The 20,910-nt window shown below is 38.0% G+C and overlaps 1 protein-coding gene across 1 annotated transcript in view; it reads left to right on the top strand.

The window, feature by feature from the left end:
- Positions 1-20,910, top strand: part of COL24A1 (collagen type XXIV alpha 1 chain) — a 215,866-nt gene that overhangs the window by 86,233 nt on the left and 108,723 nt on the right. The window contains exons 9-14 of the mRNA XM_075182027.1: positions 880-933; positions 3,726-3,770; positions 7,592-7,645; positions 8,163-8,207; positions 16,460-16,513; positions 18,303-18,347. Of these exons, the coding sequence (XP_075038128.1) occupies positions 880-933; positions 3,726-3,770; positions 7,592-7,645; positions 8,163-8,207; positions 16,460-16,513; positions 18,303-18,347 (297 nt within the window). The remainder of the gene's footprint in view (positions 1-879; positions 934-3,725; positions 3,771-7,591; positions 7,646-8,162; positions 8,208-16,459; positions 16,514-18,302; positions 18,348-20,910) is intronic.

Raw genomic sequence — 20,910 nt, 5'->3', positions numbered from 1 at the left:
CAAAATCAGACCCCCAGTGTCCTCTCTTAACAGCTCTTGACCCTTATAATGGCTGGAAAATAATGTGCAAATGTCTGTGTTAACTCAGACATTACTTACACAGAGGCACTAAATATATTTTTACCTGAAATGAGCAGAGTGTCAAAAAAAGAGAAAAACTAACAATCATTTCTCTGAACAACAATTAGCTATGTGAATTTTTGCATTGCAAAGTCGGTCATTACTCCCCCCCCCCCCCCCCTCCACTATAACAAACTTTAAAATAATCTTATTGGGGAAATTTAGATAACTTTATTCAAAATAATAAGCAGTCCTTTGCAGAACCATAGACCTACCACACTCCTTTCTTCCCTAATACCTTTGTTTTATGTATATATTTTTTTGTGTGTCTTTTGTGTTCCTTTTTTCTTTTTTCTTGTTTTTCCTTCTTGTTATCTAAAGAGAAAATGTTTATTGTCATGACTAGGGCCAAATATATACGTTTTGTGATTTGTGACAAATCTATGGTACCAATTCATTATATGGTAGGTCTATGTCTGCCTTTTCGTTTTCTGTTTATTTTTCAATAAAAACTGATTGCACAAAATATAAATTAATAAATAAACAGAAATATGAACTGAATCATTGACTTTTGCATTGGTTGTCTGCAAATTATTGGTATTTAACAGTCCTATACTGGTACCTAACTTATTTGCGTTATTTATTAACTTTATATCTGCGCTATATTGGGACTTAATAGTGAATCTCTACAGTCTATTATGCATTCTAGAACATGTCTACATTTGTGATTGTTCATATTGCAAATTACTGTTTGATACTGGAACTTCCATTCCACGTGTCTGCTGGATAATTAATGTAAATTATGTCTTTCTTTTGTAGGGAATTCCCGGATTGGCTGGCAATGCAGGGGCACTAGGTTACCCTGGCAGGCAGGTGCAGTAACTGTGCTTATCTGTTATTGGCTGAGATACCAGCAGCCATCTGTGTAGTCATACCTTGTACATAACACAGATCCACTGATTACATCATTTTTCTTTTACATCTGGGAATGAACGCTGTCAAATAATTCACAAGTGGATGGCAGTATACGTAAAGTTAGACATGGCTGCCCGGCTAATAATGCTGTCAAATTATTCACACACAGAAGTCCACTTATAGACGGCTACCGAAGTTGCTGATGGGTCCTAGATATAAAGCGGCTATCTGATGTCTTATACAGTCATTGAATCATAATCACTCATAATCATAATCACATTTATTCCACATAATGTCAGGTGGAATAAAGACTGGGAATTTCCTCTCAAGGTCACAGGGAGCATTAGAACATAGCAATGTCTTAGTATGCAATGGAATTGTTTTGAAGCACTAAATTAAAAGTTTAGATTTCTGTTTATCGATAATTGACTGCTAAAACCCTATTTTTTTATTTATATTTGTTGCATGACATGAAATCTTTCCACGCCCCTTGTTCCACAGTTCAGGGGTACTCTAATCTATTTATTTTCCAGTTCCCTCTGTCCTTTCTATAACCACATGTAATCTGGCTGCCTGTTGGCATACTACGGAACAGGCAGGAAGTTGGGTACCATAGGACGTATATAGGCCTAAACATAGGTAACATACATCACACTAAGGAGCAGATATGACTATAAAGTCAGATGCCAACCTAATAAGTACAAATTTACAAATACTTTTTTTTTTTACACAACGTCACATAAGACAAGTTAAGAAGCAATTAAAAACCTACAGATCCCACCCAAACACACTTTTCCAAACATGTAGGTAAGCGATGGCACCACCGGATTGTATTTGCTCAAATGCACAAAGTCATACCTCCCAGCAGCCTCCTTTTTGGCAGGACTCTCTTGTGGGTGTGGTTTGTCTGGATCTGGGAGTGGTTTGGGCAGATCTGAACAAGGATTGGGTGGATCCAGATCTGGTTTGGGTGGATCACGGCTGTGGGTTAACTTTGTCTGGATTTTGCTTTTTAAGATGTTGGGAGGTTTGAAAACTTGTTTTGCTCAAATAAAATCATCTTTACCCGCCGATATCCAGTGGTGCTGTCACTTACCTCCACTTGCACACATATAAGGATACTGAAAAGTGTTTGTGGTGCCTCTCTCTACAAAAATATGTATAGAAAAGAGGAAGAGCACAATTCCTGCATTGGGTGCATTGTACTGTTATAACACTATAAGCTCATTTACTAACAGTGGTTCGCACTGACCTACAGCCGCAAATCAGTAGTTAGCTTTTATGTAATGCAAGTTAGACACTGAAAGCAAGTGTCTGATTGGCTTTAGTTTAATGCAAATCTCACAAATGCATTGTTAGCAAATGTGCCCTAATAAATAGAATGCGATAAATCCTAATCAAATGAGAACATATATTAGAAACTACAAATATTGAGAAATGAGTTAGTCGTGTGGCCTGCTAGCTGTATACCAAGTTAAGAATACTGAATGGGTATAAAAAGAGAGCTTATATACATAAAATGATGGAGGGTCTGCAAACTGGGTCACTGGAACAAGTTGGATATTTGTTTTATATAGAGGTATGTGTGATATCAAAATCTTGAATCAATATGGCGCTATATAAATAAATGGTGATGATGATGATGGTGATGATGAATATGGAAATAATTAGTTTTTTACTTAGTTCCTAATAAACTACAAATGGGAATTTAAACAGCGCTTGTTGTATGCAAGTGTAGTGACTGGACTTGAGAATCATCACACATAATGGGCTCTATTTATCAAGGGGGGAAAGCACTATTAGCATTTTTGTAGGGCTTTTTCCATATATATTTTTTTACACAGTGATGGACACATGCTCAGTAGAACGATAATTAATTCTAATTGCTTTGAATATATTTTGTCGTGGCAGTAAAATAATAGTAAATCATGATGATAAGTCATTTTTCTATCATCGTAATACATTTTTTTTACACTTTTCTCAGAGATAAATGAGCATTTGCTGAATAGAGCCCCTTGTTCTATATTCACTCCCTTGTGGCTTCCTACCTGAAACTTCCCTGCCTTACCTGTGCTTGTCAGGCTGATATAGAGGTAAAGCCGCCAGGAAGTGAAGATAGAGCAGCAGTGGATAATTCCCTGCAGAACGCACTGTTTTTATTTGCCCTTTACTGAGCGGAAGAGGCGTAGAAAAACTCATTGTTTGACACTCACATAGCCCATTAGGCTCTATGTAAAGATTAAATTGTTACTTTCTCTTTAACTTAGAGACTCTGATTGGCTACATGTTGACCTAGCCCCTCCTACTATGTGTTCTAGTCCCACCTCTTTCATCTCCTGCATATCCTTTGTGTGGAGTAACGAAGAATGATTACAATTGGGGCTCAGTCCTTGCTCTAACGCACCTGCAGCATCATTTTAGGTTCTATAATTGGGTGTTGCGGGAAGGGTTAACGGTGCACTTCATAAACTTATTTATTTGATTAGGAATAAAAGCAGACCTTCAAGAAAGTCGTCCTTGGCGCTAAATGTTACCACTATTATTATTATGACTCTTGTTTTGTTAAATGTTTCCACATTAGATAAACCAAACCAATATGCCGGTCTAGAGAGCACAGTCACAAATAATGATGGCACTCTTTGTGATGAAGAAATGCATTACTAGAGGCAACACAAAATATCTATCCATTGTATACAAGAGAAAATAACAGAACTGTTTCAGTCGGAAGCTAACATATCTCTTTATAACAGGGCTTAGCTGGACCAGAAGGAATCCCAGGCCCTAAAGGGGTTAGGGTAAGTCATTGCATTTTTGGCTTGTGATGTGTTGAGATGTAATGATGTTGTGTGATGCATGTATAACAAAGTGTGACTGATCACAGCTACAGATTGGTTTCTTAACTAAATACCCGTCAGGGATAACTCTCCACAACCTACTATTTACAAGGGTGCGAAAGTTATTCAGGAGGAGCAAGCGCCTTCAAAAGACAAAACAATCACGTTTAGTTTACTTTATTTTTTTATTTTTTTTTGCAATGAATGAAAGCATTAAAGAATGAAGAGAAAATATATGTTCAAAGAGAAAGCAAGGACGTTCCCTGCCTGGAGCATGTGTTTGTGTCACAGACGCTCTCGAGACTAAATTCCGATTTAGCAAATATGATGAGATTATGCTGTACTGCAGGCTCTAAAAGTTTGAATTCTAGAGGAATCATTTATGCACGTAGAAGTGGGCCAGGCAGCGATTTTGTAGGTTGAGCCAATGCGGATGAAAATGCAGCCTATCAGTTCCCTAGTGACATCACCGAGATGATGTCACTAGTTCCTAGAAAATTGATTGGCTCAATATTGGTTTGTCTAGCAAAAGTGGCAGCTTCCACAATTCTTAGATGGCGGGTTCATTTTAAACTTGCCCTATGTACTCTGTCTTAAGCTTTGTCTGCAAAAAAGCCCGCAAAAGCACTTAGGATTCAGAAAAATTCCAGACCAGATTCTACATTTGTTGTTTGCTTGCATAATATAGGTAGCACTGTGGCACAGTGGTTAGTATTGCTGACTCTTAGTGATGAGATCATGGGTTCAATTTTAATCAGGGCACTAAATGTGTGGAATTTGTATGTTCTCCCCATGTTTGCATGGGTTTACCCTGTGTGCTCTGGTTTCCCACAGTAAACTGATGTGAATGACTACATATTCTCTGTATGAAACCATAACTAGATGGATTGTGGTACATTTATATCACCTGTAGTAACGATGGATAGTTACAATCTGTGGATAGTAGTCTGTAATCTCTTTGAAATCTCTTTGGGCCTGAGTCATTCAGGAGAGTAAAGCATAAAAAAGAAGTAACTTTGTACCTGGGCAAAACCATGTTGCATTGGAGGGGGAAGTAAATTTAAAATGTGTGGACAGATCTATAGTTTGGATAGGGCATGTCCTAGATCAACTTTAAATGTTAGTGTAACAATAATGCTATCAAGTATTTGTGCGCTTGATGAAAATACAGCCAGTATTTAACTTATGTGCAAAATAATAAACCAATTTGCACCCCTTGCATTATAACATGGTTTGTCCCAGAGAACATTTACTCTTTTTTTGCCTTACATTCCTTAATGACTCAGGCCCGATGTGTCTAAGTGATGTCACTGGTTCCTAGTGAATTAGTAGTCTGCATTTTGTTAGGTATGATGCGTCTAAGTGATGTCACTGGTTCCTAGTGAATTAGTAGTCTGCATGCTCTTATATATGACGTGTCTAAGTGATGTCACTGGTTCCTATTGAATTAGTAGTCTGCATTCTCTTATATATGACGTGTCTAAGTGATGTCACTGGTTCGTAGTGAATTAGTAGTCTGCATTCTCTTAGATATGATGGACCTCAATTAGACTCGGACGCAAAGTCTGTGTAAGAAGTGTAGGAGTGGGAGTGTGTCGCAGCTTGATAGGGTATTACGAGTGGCAAGCAACCCCAATTGTGTCCCACTCTTAATACCCTATCGAGCTGCGAGCAGTTCCTGCAGCCAGCTAACGCTTGCGCCACCTAATTCCTGCCGCACAGCTTTAGCCCTGTTTTGACGTGTGTTGCGTTTGCGCCTCACTGCGACTAGGATGTATTTACATGGTCACGCCTTCACAATTCCGCGTTCCTCCCATTCTCTCGTAGTGAGTTGCAAGCTGTCGCAAGTGTTAGTTGCGTCCACGATGCAGGCGGATATGGGGCTTTCTGCACATGCGTGATAGTGTTTTTTTGTTGGATGCGCCTAAAATGGATTTTGCGTCCGACTCTAAATGAGGTCCGATGTGTCTAAGTGATGTCACTGGTTCGTAGTGAATTAGTAGTCTGCATTCTCTTAGATATGACGTGTCTAAATGATGTGACTGGTTCCTAGTGAATTACTAGTCTGCATTCTCTTATATATGATGGGCCTGAGTCATTAAGGAAAGTAAGGCAACAAAAGGAGTAAATATTCTCTGGGACAAACCATGTTACAAAACAAGGGGTGCAAATTAGTTTATTATTTTGCACATAAGTTAAATACTGACTGTTTTTTCATCTAGCACACAAATACTTAATAGCTTTATTTGTACACTGAAATTTAAAGTTGATCTATGACATGCCCTAATCAAACTATAAATCTGTCCCCACATTTTACATTTATCTCCCCCTCCAATGCAACATGGTTTTGCCCAGATACAAAGTTACTCCTTTTTTATGCTTTACTCTTCTTAATGACTCAGGCCCGATGTGTCTAAGTGATATCACTGGTTCCTAGTGAATTACTAGTCTGCATTCTCTTATATATGATGTGTCTAAGTGATGTCACTGGTTCCTAGTGAATTACTAGTCTGCATTCTCTTATATATGATGTGTCTAAGTGATGTCACTGGTTCCTAGTGAATTACTAGTCTGCATTCTCTTATATATGATGTGTCTAAGTGATGTCACTGGTTCATAGTGAATAGTAGTCTGCATTATCTTAGATATGACGTGTCTAAGGAATGGACACTGGTTCCGAGTGAATTGATAGGTTCCATTCTCATGACTATGATGTTCATAAGTAATGTTTGCTGGTTCTTAATAACATGCCTAGGTGATCACTTGCTCTTAGTAAATTGATAGGTTGCATTCTCATGAATATGATGTGCCTAGGTGATGGATACAGGTTCTTAGTGAATCGATAGGCTGCATTCTTATGACTATGACGTGATTAGGTGATAGACACTGGTTCCTATCGAATTGGTAGCCTGCAGTCTTTTGAATATGATGTGCTGGGTGACGGTCACTGGTTCTTCATGAGTTGATGGACTGCATTCTCATGAATATAATGTACCTGACTGATGTAACTGGTTTCTAGTAAATTTATAGGCTGTATTCTCATCAAGATTAGTTAAGTCCATAAAACAGCTAAAAGTGGTAGCTACACTTTAAGAACACTTCGGTCATACCATAATTACCGTAAATTAGTCACTTACAAAAGAGACATAGAAGTCATGGAGCAGACATCATAAATCCCATACCTTGTTGAGTGATCTTCCCGGGAACAAATTAATCATGGATCACCTTGATTAAACATTGCACCTTGCCACCCTTGGTATAAGATTGACCTGTCAGTCAACGGATTAGTTAGCAGTGCAATAGAAACGGAAACCTATGCAAGTTATGACAGTCCTGTAGCGTGCATGTACAAACACAACAATCAGAAAGTGGACAGGGTTTATGATGTAAGAGGGATTAGTCTGAATGCAGAAGCTTAGTAACATACTTGTTAGACAGACGATTTCTACAAGTGACGATTAACATTTAATTTCGGCTTCTGAGCATGGCAGCTATAAAACCAAAGCAGACATTGTAAAAACCAATTCCATTTCGACAACCTTCTTTTATGAATGATACGTATTAACAATTCCGCTTACGCCGACAGATGTTCCTTTAAATACCTCCAGGTTATTTTCATGCATGACTTGTATATTCCATTCTAGATTTTCCAGTAGAGCTTTGACATAGGCAAGACCGTCAACGCTCAAAGGATCGTAGTTATTTTAGTGCCTCTGTGATAATAGACGGTATAGTATTTGTATGTTTAAACTTGTAATAAAAAAAATTGTATTTATTTTAAGGGTTTTATAGGAATACCTGGGGTGCCAGGACCTCCCGGACCTGAAGGAGAACGAGTAGGTTAAATTCAATCATTTCTAAAGTCGTATTGTGATTAAAGATCTCCCACTACTAGACGAAGTACAACAATTAGGATCTCTGTCTTATACACGCAAGTTAAGCGCTCATGGACTCTTGTGTTATTCCAAATGTAATGTAAGATATAATTATTATTAGTTGTTATCCTATTGATTGTACGAGCCTCCTGGTTATAGCCCAATACAAGGTATAAGAAATATTAATTGTATCATTGATATTACATTTGGAATAATACAAGAGTCAATGAGCGCTTAACTTGCAGTATAATTTTATTTCCTAGGGAGGGATATCCTTTGTTAATGCTGCTCTTGCAACAGTAGCAGTAAAGCGCAATTCCTCCTCCTTGTTTTTAGGATCTCTGTCTTCCCCATAAAATACACAGTTTGGCAAAGTTTCCATTTAACTTCTAAAATTATTGTTTCTTTTTTTTTGCAGCTCATGAAAAATAACACATAATCCTAATAAAAATCTATATACACCTTTTTCCCCCCATAGGGAGTGCTAGGACCAACTGGAAGGAAAGGAGCCAAAGGTGGGCAGGTAAGCAGTACAAGGCCGTCAATTTTAAGCATAGACTTTCAGTAGCCCCTTATCCATCAATTTTGCCAGTGCTCTTTGTTTCTCTGCTCCATCAACATCCCGCACCGTCCTTAGATAGTCTGTTTATATAGCCTTCAATATCAGCCTCGTCTTCCCAATGTCAGTCATAGTCTTTGCAAAGAGATATTTTACAAAGACCCTTTGGAGTATATTTATAGGAAAAGTGGAAGTGTTGTCCATAGCAACCAATCAGATTTTATCTATCATTTTCTAGCCTGTACTGATAAATGATAGCTGGAATCTGATTGGTTGTAATGGGCAACACCTCCACTTCTCCTTTATGGAAGGTTTAATAAACTTGCCCCTTTATTTAATGTTGTTTTACTACTGTAATGGATACTTAGATAACAATAATAATCAACAAGCATCCTACGAATATCATTTCATAGCCCAACAATACAAGTAGTACAATTTCCAGATGTTGTGCTGATTGGAATATGTATTAAAACATATCACCCATATTTGTAACCTTCAAATGGCATTTTATAAGTTATAACTGAAATAATTGGTTTATTCTAATACTACAGATACAGTGAAATGAGTAATGAATATTGTAATTTCATTGTACTTTAAATACTCATCATTACTTGTCATAAGAAGAAAAATGGTGTGCTGTAGTAATTGGTTAAGAGTAAAAAAAAGATGGTTTTACAAACTTGGGGGTAGATTTATTTCTAAAAATGAAAAGTGGAGGTGTAGCCTATAGCAACCAATGAGATTGTAGCTATCATTTTCTAGAATGTACTAGATAAATGATAGCTAGAATCCGATTGGTTGCTAGGGGCAACACCTCCACTTTTCCTTTTTAGAAGGATTGATAAATTTATCCCTTGGTAATCTAGCTAATTTAAAAATTATTACATTTACAGGGACTTGCACAATTCATTAGAGGAATAATCCAGATCAAAATTAATGGACAAATTTCATGGTCATGTGATGTCAAACCTATCTAAGATACCTTGGCTGTCAATCTTGAAATATCTGATATGTAACACTAGCACCTCTCGCAGGATTTTGACCTTAATATAAGATATTTCATTCATTATTTGTATCAGTTTGAAAGATATTTCATTTATTATTTGTATCAGTTTTGTGCCACAAAACCAAATTTGTGCTACAAAAATGTGAATTTATACTACAAAATTAATTTTCTCTCAGAAAATACAAATTTGAAACACAAAATATGTTTTCTTTTCACATTAGTGTTTCTATTAAAGTTGGAGTGTCTGTCTGTCATTGTGAGTCTGGCCTAGTTGCCAGTCTTTTAGAATAGTTTTCAGGGACTCCTTGCTACTGACCAGCGTCTCTAAGCACGTCATGTGATGTACAGTCTGGGTCGTCAATGAAGAAACTCCCATAGTTTCATGTTTGCTAAATTTGATTGCAGTGTTCTTGAAATAAATAGATATTAACTTATAAAGCCCAGAGAATAAGAATTAATGGTAAAAAAGAGGAACCGTCGTCCCGTACTTGGTTAGCATGTTCCACTTTCCGGTTGCACTTCAGTTGAAAAGCTCATTCCTAGGCGAACTTTGCCGAATATAGAAAATCTTAAAATACGCAAAAGTGCCACATTTAATATAAACACAGCCCCGATATCCCCTCAATCTTGTGATTACCTTAAGCCATAAGTTAGACTAAAACACGCTGTATTTTAGGCGAAAACCAGAAACATTTTATTGAATGAAAGGGCTGGTATTATGGAGGTAGGAGGCTGGACTTTGATGTCATGTTTAGATTTTGCTGCAGTGCACCTCTTCAGATTTTTCCACCTCCCGCACTCCTAGGTGGACTTCTAGATTATGGAGGTGTTTCCAAAAAACCCCAGAAAATAGGAGTACACCTTGAAACGCATTGGGTGTCCAAATAGGTGCACTAGTCTTGCAGCACCTGTATTTTATCTGTGCATAGTTACCAAGCATCCCAACTGGCAGGGAAAGTCCGATATTTTTTTATATAACCCTATTAAAATGATTGCTGTGTTCAGTAATTTTGTCGCATACACAAACATGATCACCTAGTGTTTCTTAGTACAGTTACTTGGAGGAGCTTTGCTAAAGGGAGAGACAGAGGGGATTTTTATAATTATTTTAGTAGATATTAAACCAAAATCCAAATTACAGAAAAAAAAACCCTTATGTGGAAATCCTCAAGTCCAAATGATTCCAGATAACAGATCCCAAGTCTGTATATGTTTTTATATCTACTTCTGATGAATAATATAAATGTGTCATTTGGAAAGTAAACACCCCATATATATTACAAGTTAACATGGAAATATAGGGTTGATAGCAATAAAAGAACCTAGAGATCTAACTGTTCTGCCTGTTTTTCTATGTTGTTTTGGTTTATATATTTAGATCTAAGTCTTAACAATATCCTTATGTATCCCATGCATTCTTAGTTTCTGCTGTATAAATCCCTGCCACAAACAGCTGGGAGACTATTGCAGAGATATATCACCTTTCCTGGAAAAAACATATTCCTGATGTTACCTTTCAGTCGTCCTCCTTCCAATGTATCCCTTCCAGCCATAGACCTTATAAAGTAATGTCATAAACTGGCTGACTCTGAGACCAGCTACTTCAGACATGATTCCCAAACACATTCTGCAGTTACAAGGATCCGAAAAGTGCTATATTGGTCAGTCTCCAATTTCACAGCACTCCTGAGCTGTTTTACTTTTGTACTTCAGTACCTAATTAGAAAAACAACACCCGTACAGAGAGTATGACATCATTTGGCCCTGCTGAGCTAAGCGCAGAGAGCCAACTGAGCATCCCAAACATGGCATTAAAAAGTCGCTGTACGTTGCCAAACTGCAACATTTACAGTCGGAACCTTCTCGGTTTCCCAGCCGGAACTTTCTCAGTTTCCCATACACTAGTTCTACCTTCCAAGTGCATACTGCGTCTAGCTACATGAAGTTCTATTTACTTTTGTTGTATTTTACTTTATTAAACAGTGGAAGTATAACATATGTTCTGTAACCCTCAGCAATCAATCGGATATTGCCTTTCATCATCCTGTCTTTATTCGACTTTTAAAAGTCATATCTGCCAACAGTCCCTATTTTTTGAGGCAGCCCTAGTTTTCAGTACCCCAAAGTGGTGTGATTTGTCAGAAATGAGGTATAGCTTTGCCAGACATAGACGCATATTGTAGATGAGACTAGCTGTGGTCTGGATGGGTTGTGACCTAATTTTTGGCAGGTATGAAAACCTGATATCGGATGGGTTGATGTTAGATACAACTCATCGTTACTCTTTGCACCATATAATCAGTTACTATGATTGTCTAATGCTTAGAAATTTAGAAGCAACCAACAAAATGTCACAGTGGATTTGTAGAAGCATTGACTTTGGCTTACTTACTATATAATCCAAATAAAATAACATTATTTTCAAATTATAATTATACAGTACCTAGTGAAGCATGGGAGTAGTAACTTAATTGACCTCAGATGTACTTAGTTGATTAATAATTTTGTAATGTTTTATAGAGTTGTGTGGGTTTATTGTTTTCAACACTACATTGATCTGCCGTAAGTGGATTTGTTTGTGTCTCCTGTATACCTCAGTTCAACACTACTGACACGAGATCAGCTCAAAACTATAGATGGTATACCAGATTTCTAGCATTTATACAATTCCTCTGCAAAATCTAAAAAACACATACATGCACACCTATGTCTACTCCATTTATATTTGATACAAGCCATCACAGTAACAAACATGGATTGTATGTGGAGTTTTGGATAAACAGAGGTGGGGTTAGACAGAATGGTTGGTGGGTTTGGGCAAATGTGAATTAAATTAGGAGCTTTAGCCCATGGTGCCCCCTCTGCATGAGCTACTTTCCATTTTACTTGTATGGAACAAAATGGTGGGCAAAAAGAGCTTTAAAATAATATGATGGATTCCTATGGTGATCACTTGGGCCATTCACATGACAGATTGGGGCAATGCATGGTGAATGCTTCATGGAGTAGAGATGCAAATTGAAGTAGGTTTTACTGTCTATGTTCTGTTAGGCGTTCACCCTGCATTGCCCCAAGTGGACTGATAAATGGTCATTGCCATCATGATAGGGACCTAAGTTCCCTTTAAAAGTTCCATTTGATTCATTGAGGTGAGGTAGTGCTGACTGAATGTTTGCGTGCATGCACCCTAAGGCAGGACCAGTTAGTATTAGGCAGAGAGGTTGCAAAGTTTTGAAAATCTTTACAATGTAAATGCTGGATACATGACTTATCCAGAACAAGAACTACCATAATGCTTTCCTTCCAATAATATGGTTCAGCCATATCACTAGTACTCCACATAGGACATATGCTTCGCCATAGTTGGCAACTGTCCTTAGTTTCCATAGTGCCAGTACAAGCCATCATTGTTCTGTACATTGTAATTCTCCTAACCTATTCTTATCCTCTGTAGTTAAGTTAATAATTATGGAAGAGATGTATATTTAAAATACAAAATGTTGACAAGCATGTATCACACACCTACCTGTAATATGACATCTGGGCTAACGGTACGTCTTATGAAATCAGTGGAGAAACAAATTGAAATAGATCATATAAAATGAACTTACTTTGCATGCAAAACGTTGTACTGAAAACATTGTAATTAAACATGCAGAGTTTACTCAGAGCATCAGTAGTATTTGAGCTGTTTAGCAGAATGAGTGTGGGGAGTACATGGTTTAGATAAAAAAAGGAAGATGTGTTTTGCCAAGATCTTCCAAAACTTCACCTTAGTACATGAACCGTGGATTGTGATTCAGACATTCCCAAAGCTGTTCTTATAACAAAAAAAAAAATCAATTATTTGTTTTCGCACAAAAGATTTTAAGAAGCTGTTGATGAGAATGCAGATCTGGGTGTGTCGAGTACAACGGTAGCACCTCTGAACTTCAGCTGTCCTCTGTCTAAAGAAGTTCTTAAAGAGCCACTAAGCCTAAAAATATAATCTGATGCAATATGAAAAGGATCTACTAACATTTACAAGTACATCTGCTATATTCGTCCTCTATTATGACAGGAATGTGACATACTTAACACTGTATGTAGCTTAGCGCAATCTTTTGTTTCCTGTTATTTTAGGCAGTGGTCGCTGGATTTATTAGCGTATAATGTAAGATACAACAACACATGTAGGAGCTAGAGACAAGGACATTGTTATAGTGAGAGAAATTAGAGTATGGTCTATACATAGCACATACTTGCCAACTTTTCCTTGTTGGCTTCAGGGAGATCCCGGGGAGGTGGGGGCGCGAACCCGGGAGGTTGCCCTGCTCTCCCGGGAGGTTGCCCTGCTCTCCCGGGAGGTCTCCAAGAAATGCGGGAGTTTCCCGGACATTCTGGGAAAGTAAGCAACTATGCGTTAAAGAAAAGCAGCTATTGAATCTCTAGACACTGAAGTGTCTTTTACATTTCTGTCTCCATTACTGAAGTCATGTTATCTTACCTGTCAGTCTATGATTAAATCTTGGTCTCCATGAAAATGGCCACCTCCATAGCCATCAATACATGGACATAGGACACAATTTCTGAACTGTGTCATCATGCCACAGATGGCGAAGCCAACCACGTCTTGTACCGGCTCAGCATCAGGGAGAATGTCAGACTCTTCAGGGAGTGAGGGAGATCACCCCTATTTCAGGGAGTCTCCCTGACATTCAGGGAGAGTTGGCAAGTATGACATAGCATTAGGGGCAAAGAGCACCTGACACACAATGGATGCAGCCATTTTGTGGGCTGAACCTATATTATTGAGTATAGGTTATCAGTCACTAGGAACAAGTGCCTCATGAAAACTGGTCATGCCTTACCAATATTTTTCAAGAAGTGTCTTGATGATGTCACTGGTTCATAGTGAACTGATAACGCCTGATGTAGAGTCGGACGCAATTTACACTTAACTCGTAAGTGTAAACTGCATCCCGTAATTTAGATCCGTGGAACTCAGAATACATTAAGCGTATCAGTCCCAGCAGCCCTGTAAAGCAGATTACTGAATAAATAAATTAATGTAAAAACAAAAATAATCCTAGGGTTGGTTAGGTTGTTTGGGAGGGGGTGCACATGTTTATTTTAAATTTAAATGTTTTTTTAAATCTTTTTTAATACTCCAAGGACTGTTGCACCAGCAGAAAGCACCCGCAAAAGATACATCTCCTGGACACCTATCTGCAGCTGCTTTCAGCTCAGCATATCAACCCACTTTTACATTGCTAGGCTCGCCCGCTACCTTCCCCGTTCCACCTCTCTAAGCTCAAACAGGTGCAAGAGGGAGAACCGTCTCAGTCTGAGTGCAAACTGAGACGAATCCTTGGCTAAAAGTGCTTTGTGCTTCAGTTCGACTTACGTCCGACTCTACATCAGGCCCATAGGCTGCAGTTTAAAGCTAAAAATGCCCATGCAGGCTGTGACTTGGATGGTGTATTTACCAGTTTTAGACATAATTGTGTGCAAATCATCCAGTGTAAATAGACAAACAATTTTAATGTTGAATGGGATGAATGGTAGAGATACAACTGCATAACTCTGTGTTTCAGTCATCGTCAAACTGCCTACATCAGATCTGTACACTTGGCCTGACCGCTGAATATTCAGTCCTTTCAGATTTGGCCTGACACATCTATGTAGAAGTTTGGCTACATCTGACTGATATTGTACGGACAGTTTAAGACTGTTAATTAGTTTCCTATTGCCCATGTATTAAATCAGCCTTGTTTGCAAGTAGTCAACACTTCACAGGACAACTGATGAGAGAGATGACGCGTCCGGTCCCCTCAAAGAGTTGTTTCAGCAACAGCTGTTCACAGGCTGAACATTATATTGTGTCTTATCAAAGGGGTGATGTCATCTCCAATCTGCAGCACAAAGATAGGAAGGAAATTAATGCATTTGACCCACATACTGCGGAGAATTACTGCACATCTGTTTCTTTAGTGTAGAATGAATGATGAATGAAATTATGAAAGTAAGAATATCTTAACAGTAAATACTGTCTTATGAAGATCTATACCAGTGATGGGCAAACTTTTTCAGGAGCGGGCCAAATAAAAAAAGAAAAACTTTAGGCGGGCCAATATAATTTATTAAAAAACTCAAATATCGAAATATATAATACAAATATTTTGAATGGGACGGGAGGGTGTTATATAGCAGTGTTAACTCTATAAGTGCAGCATTCGTACAGACACACCACTTATTTCAGCAGGTTGTTGCAGATCCGTCTTTCTGGTGAGCCACTAACTGACAACACAGCAGCCAATCGAAATGCGCCTTAGTATATGGCCCAGCCCATCTCTTCTCACATGACTTTCAGCCATTAGGGGGCGGGCAGGTGTTTGAGTGATTGACATACGAAGTGTCCTTTTAGGAAGGAGGATAAAGTGTAATGGAGGAAATGGCTGGGAAGGCATAAAAATGAAGGTTCTGACACACAGGGTCGGCCCTAATCATTTTATGCATATTTTAATGAAATTTTTTAAAATATTGGCTGGCCGGATAGAACCTCTAAGTGGGCCGGATCTGGCCCGCGGGCCGTAGTTTGTCCATCACTTATCTATACCATATATCCAGTGTAATGCTATGTAATGTCCGATATTGTGTAACGGTAACATTTGTTACTCTATGATAACTCATTCCATGGGGGATGATGCTGGGATGCAGGCTTAAATATTTTGATCAAAATATGAACCAATTCCTCATGTTTTCATTTTCTTAGATACACACAGATCTGCAGTGTTAAGGATAAACACTGTCAACAACTATCTTTTTGTTTTGTTTAACTATATTGGCATTTAAATTGCCATGCAGCTGGTACCATATATAATATGCAATATACTGAGCAAGGGCTTATTTCTTCTATGATACCTCATTCCACCTTATGTTGCCCTGTGGTGCTATTTTTCTATCTGTTGCTTATTCACCAGCTCTATATCACATGCCCCAACAGTTTGAAAAGAATATTGGACAAATATTGGGGATGGGGCCTCCGAGAGTGATGACTTCCAGGACCCCTAAGCAGCTGTCCCCACAGTACTTCAGCCACTGGTACTAACACATGCATAGGATATATAAATATGGGAGCCTGGCTCTAACACTGTCTTCAAAGTATACTTTAGGAATTCTATATATTGTACCCAAACCTTGGTTTAATTTCTCTCCATGTTTGTGACAGGGGTTTCCTGGAGACTTTGGCGATAGAGGCTCTCCCGGTCCAGATGGAAGTCCGGTAAGTTTCTGCTTCATTTATGCTATTACAGAATATTACAGAAATAATAAACATTTAAGTGATACAATTATAACATGTGTTTATTGTTGTGTTTGCAACCCAAACATAGCTGGAGGCGGCATGAATATATTATGCCGAGATCTTGTATAAAATGTTGTCTTGGGAAGAAAAACACTTAACTTTGAGATTAATGGCAATTATACGACTTTATTTAAAAATAACCCCCTTAGTCTAAATTTCTGTGCCTCCATTATTCATTCATATACCTTCCTATTGACACAGCAGGATTCACTTTAATGGCACATAACATTGTAGATTTTAAGGTGTAATTAGAATAACCCTCAAATAGTTAACAGCTTAATCACGTAAAAGGGCACACATGCTCATTTATCAAAATCAGCTTTACTTTTCATCACGCTAAAATAATCCTTATTTGCATTTATGGCATAGCATGCTTACTATCATGAAATCTTCTGTTTAGAAATATGTCATACAAGTTACAGATGGGATTCATCGCAAGTTGCGTGTTTTGTTTTGTTACTACCATTTGGAAAATAAGCCTTCTTAAGTTCTTTCAACAGTGGCTAACAACTAGCTTTTCCTCTGTTTATTTATTCATGGAGTCGTATATGTGCAGCTATATTCTATCGCACTACCACAATATGACATATTCTTAACATCTTTTACCATATGTTAAGTGTGTAATATGAACACAACACAGTACAATACAATGCAGGCTAGAGATGGTAGAGATGCCACCTAGGGGTATATTTACTAAACTGCGGGTTTGAAAAAGTGGAGATGTTGCCTGTAGCAACCAATCAGATTCTAGCTATCATTTATTCAGTACATTCTACAAAATGATAACTAGAATCTGATTGGTTGCTATAGGCAACATCTCCACTTTTCAAACCTGCCGGAAGCTCTCAGCTTGATACATTTATCCCCTGGTATAGTGTGTGGGATAAAATGTTGATACCAGAGTAGATTTATCGCTTATCTATGCCTGGGTCCATGCACCGGTGGAAAGCCTCAAATCCAGCTTTAAGGAGTTGTCCGGATGGGGACTCCTTTAGAAGTTGACACAGTTACGCTTTGAACCTTAACAAAAAGCTTGTTTACGTGTATATGTTGCGTCAGGCGCATCTAAAGATGTATCTAGTTCAGAAACTGTAGCGTTTGCGCCTGGCGTATCAGGTGTCTATCTATTTCAGCCTAACATGTAATTCAGTAATAATACAAAATACACAATATGAACTAAATTAAATTTCTTGGAAATGTCAATGTTCTCCTCCTTTAAAAATCCAATGTGAATCTACTTTCCTGCAGTAGTCCAAATGGAAATGTCAATTAAGCAATACTAGTGCCTCTCCACAGGATGACATTATAACAGAACTCTCCAGCACAGGAGAAAAAAGAAGCAATACATATAGTGTGTACTCTACAACTTGGATTTCAGCGCTCTCTAAAATGTACCATATTTACACTCACCGTACTCACCATGTATTAAATATGCTCTAACCCCCTGTTATGTCCGAGACGATAGGACTCTGTGGTTGTAATTATCCAGTGTCGGGAAATGAGTAAATAAAAGTGAAGCATAGAGGAAATAACTGAATGTCCTGAGGACGCCCAAGGGTGAAGTCAAAACTTCAATAATATAACAGCTGTATAATATAATTAACAGTAAAGGTTCACAGTATAAAGTTATGTATACATATAAAGGTATCATAAGATTAACCGGTATTGATAAGAGTGTCTCATTAAATATCTCACGTACATTTTGTAGGGACCTGTTGGTGGTGTTGGACCTCCTGGATTTCCTGGCCTGAGAGTAAGTAGAATGTTTCATAGTTCATGAATAGTATTTAAGTGGTTATGAGTGGGAGGGAATGAATATAGAATGCAATCTTTGTTTTATCTTCTGCACTTTTACGCAACATACTAAGTGTCTCATATTAATATTTTTTAATTGAGGAGCACATTAAATTACAAAACAATTTGATTGTAGGAGGTTTTCATACCTGCCAACCTGACTCTCTCTCACAAGGTAATTATAAATTATTTGGGGATTTTGTCTTATTTGTCAGCCTTCCATACTATGAGATGGAGTCATGGTGGCAGGTATGGGTTATTCTCACACACACACTTATGTTTCCTTCTGCTGAACATTCCATTATGGAACATGTACAATCTGTGTGATACCGAGCTGCAAGTGGGTGGAGACTGCTTATTGAATACATACAGACAGATGGGTGATCAGATCCAGGGCCTGATTCATTAAGACACGCATACTGAATGTAATGTGCATTTTCTTTTAAATAACAAGAACGCATGTAAATGGGCTATGCGCATGTCTGAAATCAGCGATCAGCGGATCTGAAGATATGTGCGGTGATGAATACGGGTGTCGGTCTGCTCTACTCTACTAGACAGGACACTGCAGGATACGTCCAATACATACGCGGAATATAAACTCACAAACTAACGCACCGAAAAAAGTTAATGTCTGCTGTTAATAATATAGGCATTAATGATAAAACATAAATAATAATGTGATACATTTATTAGGCTGTTGTGAATGTCTACTGTACATAAAATTAATTTTTACAGTTGCTCCTGATTGCAAACACATATTCTAGCATGTATACTTAGCCGCCATGAAAAGTAATTGCACTTAGACTAGACCTGTAGCTGGAGCAAGAGATAAGGCTGAAAAACACGTACCTGAGAGATGCGCAGAGCTTGAATCGGACGCTGCTGTGTTTGTTCGAGATTGGCACGCTCTTACTGTACACTGATTATGGGCAAACGTCCATTCCGCCCCTGAAATCATAGGTTGTAGTAAGTGTCCTTTGCGCTCAAAGATGAATTGAACATGGCTGCGTTCTGTGGCGTATTGTCTGCTTCTGGGCATGCGCAGAGTAATTTAGCAGATTATATGCACAAAATCACTTTTAAATCAGGCCACTAGTGAGCACTTTATTCTGTTGTTGACAAAATGAATGCCTAGCTGGTTAATTGTTACCCAATGCAGAGTGGACAGCATTGTAGCTGTGTCATTGACCAGGGTACTATATGAGGATATAAAGCAAGCTACGATAGAAGGGAAAAGCAATGTATTCAGTGAAAGATGCAGCAGGGCATATACAAATCAGTGAATGACAGTAATCTGAAGGTGCAAAGAATATCTTATCTACTGCTGTTTTCTAGAATATAATGAACACTTCAGTTATTGTATTGAGTATCTCTAAGTTTCAGCATATACCAGAAGATACCTTCCAAAATGTCCAATTCCCCTGGCAGGCAATGCACAGTTCCCATTTTCCTGCTGATTTTTGGATTTCATTATTCAGGGATGGATTACTAATTGTTTTTAAAAAGCGCTTTTAACAACGTTGACTTAATTGAGCACAGATTGCTGTAATTGCGAAACCAACGGGGAGTAGATTATTGTATCTCATGATGAAATCGGTCCAGTTGGAATGTATGTGTTAGTGCTATGGTCCCGGCTGGGATACTTAGTATTTGAGACAACACAGTTGTAATGTTGACCACACACGGACATTTGGGTCACTCCTGTCTGGAAGGATCTTCACTTTGGCCACACAGTTGTTTTCAATCTGACCATTCTAAGAATACCGTAAACTATTATATTTGCATTTAACCAAATATGCCTGAACTAAACAGATCAGTATTATCCACATTTCTAACATTTTTCATAATATAATACATATACTTTGTACATATGAAGGTAATTCTTAATCTAAAAAAGCACAATATATTATACCCTTTATTTACATACTGTGTGTAATATATTGAAATGATACAATGATTTTTGTTATATGAAGCACTGTTTTGTAATATACAAACACAGAGATTTATATTAATCTGTAGTGTACTGTGCTGAATGGGTTGACTGCTCCTTAGAGGAACTTTTAGAGAACAGTATCTCTCCTCCTGGACACAACAAGCCTTTCCATTTGGCATTACGCCTTTTAGTTTGTTGGGCTCCTCACATAAACAGCATGGAACATTATGGTAGTTTGAGACAAAAGAGTGTTACCAAGCTGCCAGCACCGAGCTTCCATCCCAGCTGTAGATATCAGACTCTTAAGAGCCCAGTGATTTATTGCAGCATGTTTGCTACAGTTCTCAGCTACTGAATCTAAATGGGTCTGTAGAAGATTTGTTAAGGAAAAAGGCTCCGATTTCAAATTTAACACGTAGGGTGCCTTGAATCTTGTCAACAGTCTTATATATGAGCAGGGGGAATTGAAGACCTCTCTTAAACTGAAAGCAAACCCAAAAAACATATTCTGATTGGATGATGCTCTCTTTCATTCCTTTGAATGTTAAAAAGAGAATATTTATTATACAATAGATGCTACAGCAGT

This window comes from Mixophyes fleayi, chromosome 8 (assembly GCF_038048845.1).
Source record: "Mixophyes fleayi isolate aMixFle1 chromosome 8, aMixFle1.hap1, whole genome shotgun sequence".
Classification (NCBI taxonomy): domain Eukaryota; kingdom Metazoa; phylum Chordata; class Amphibia; order Anura; family Limnodynastidae; genus Mixophyes; species Mixophyes fleayi.
This window is presented reverse-complemented; position numbering and strand designations above follow the sequence as displayed.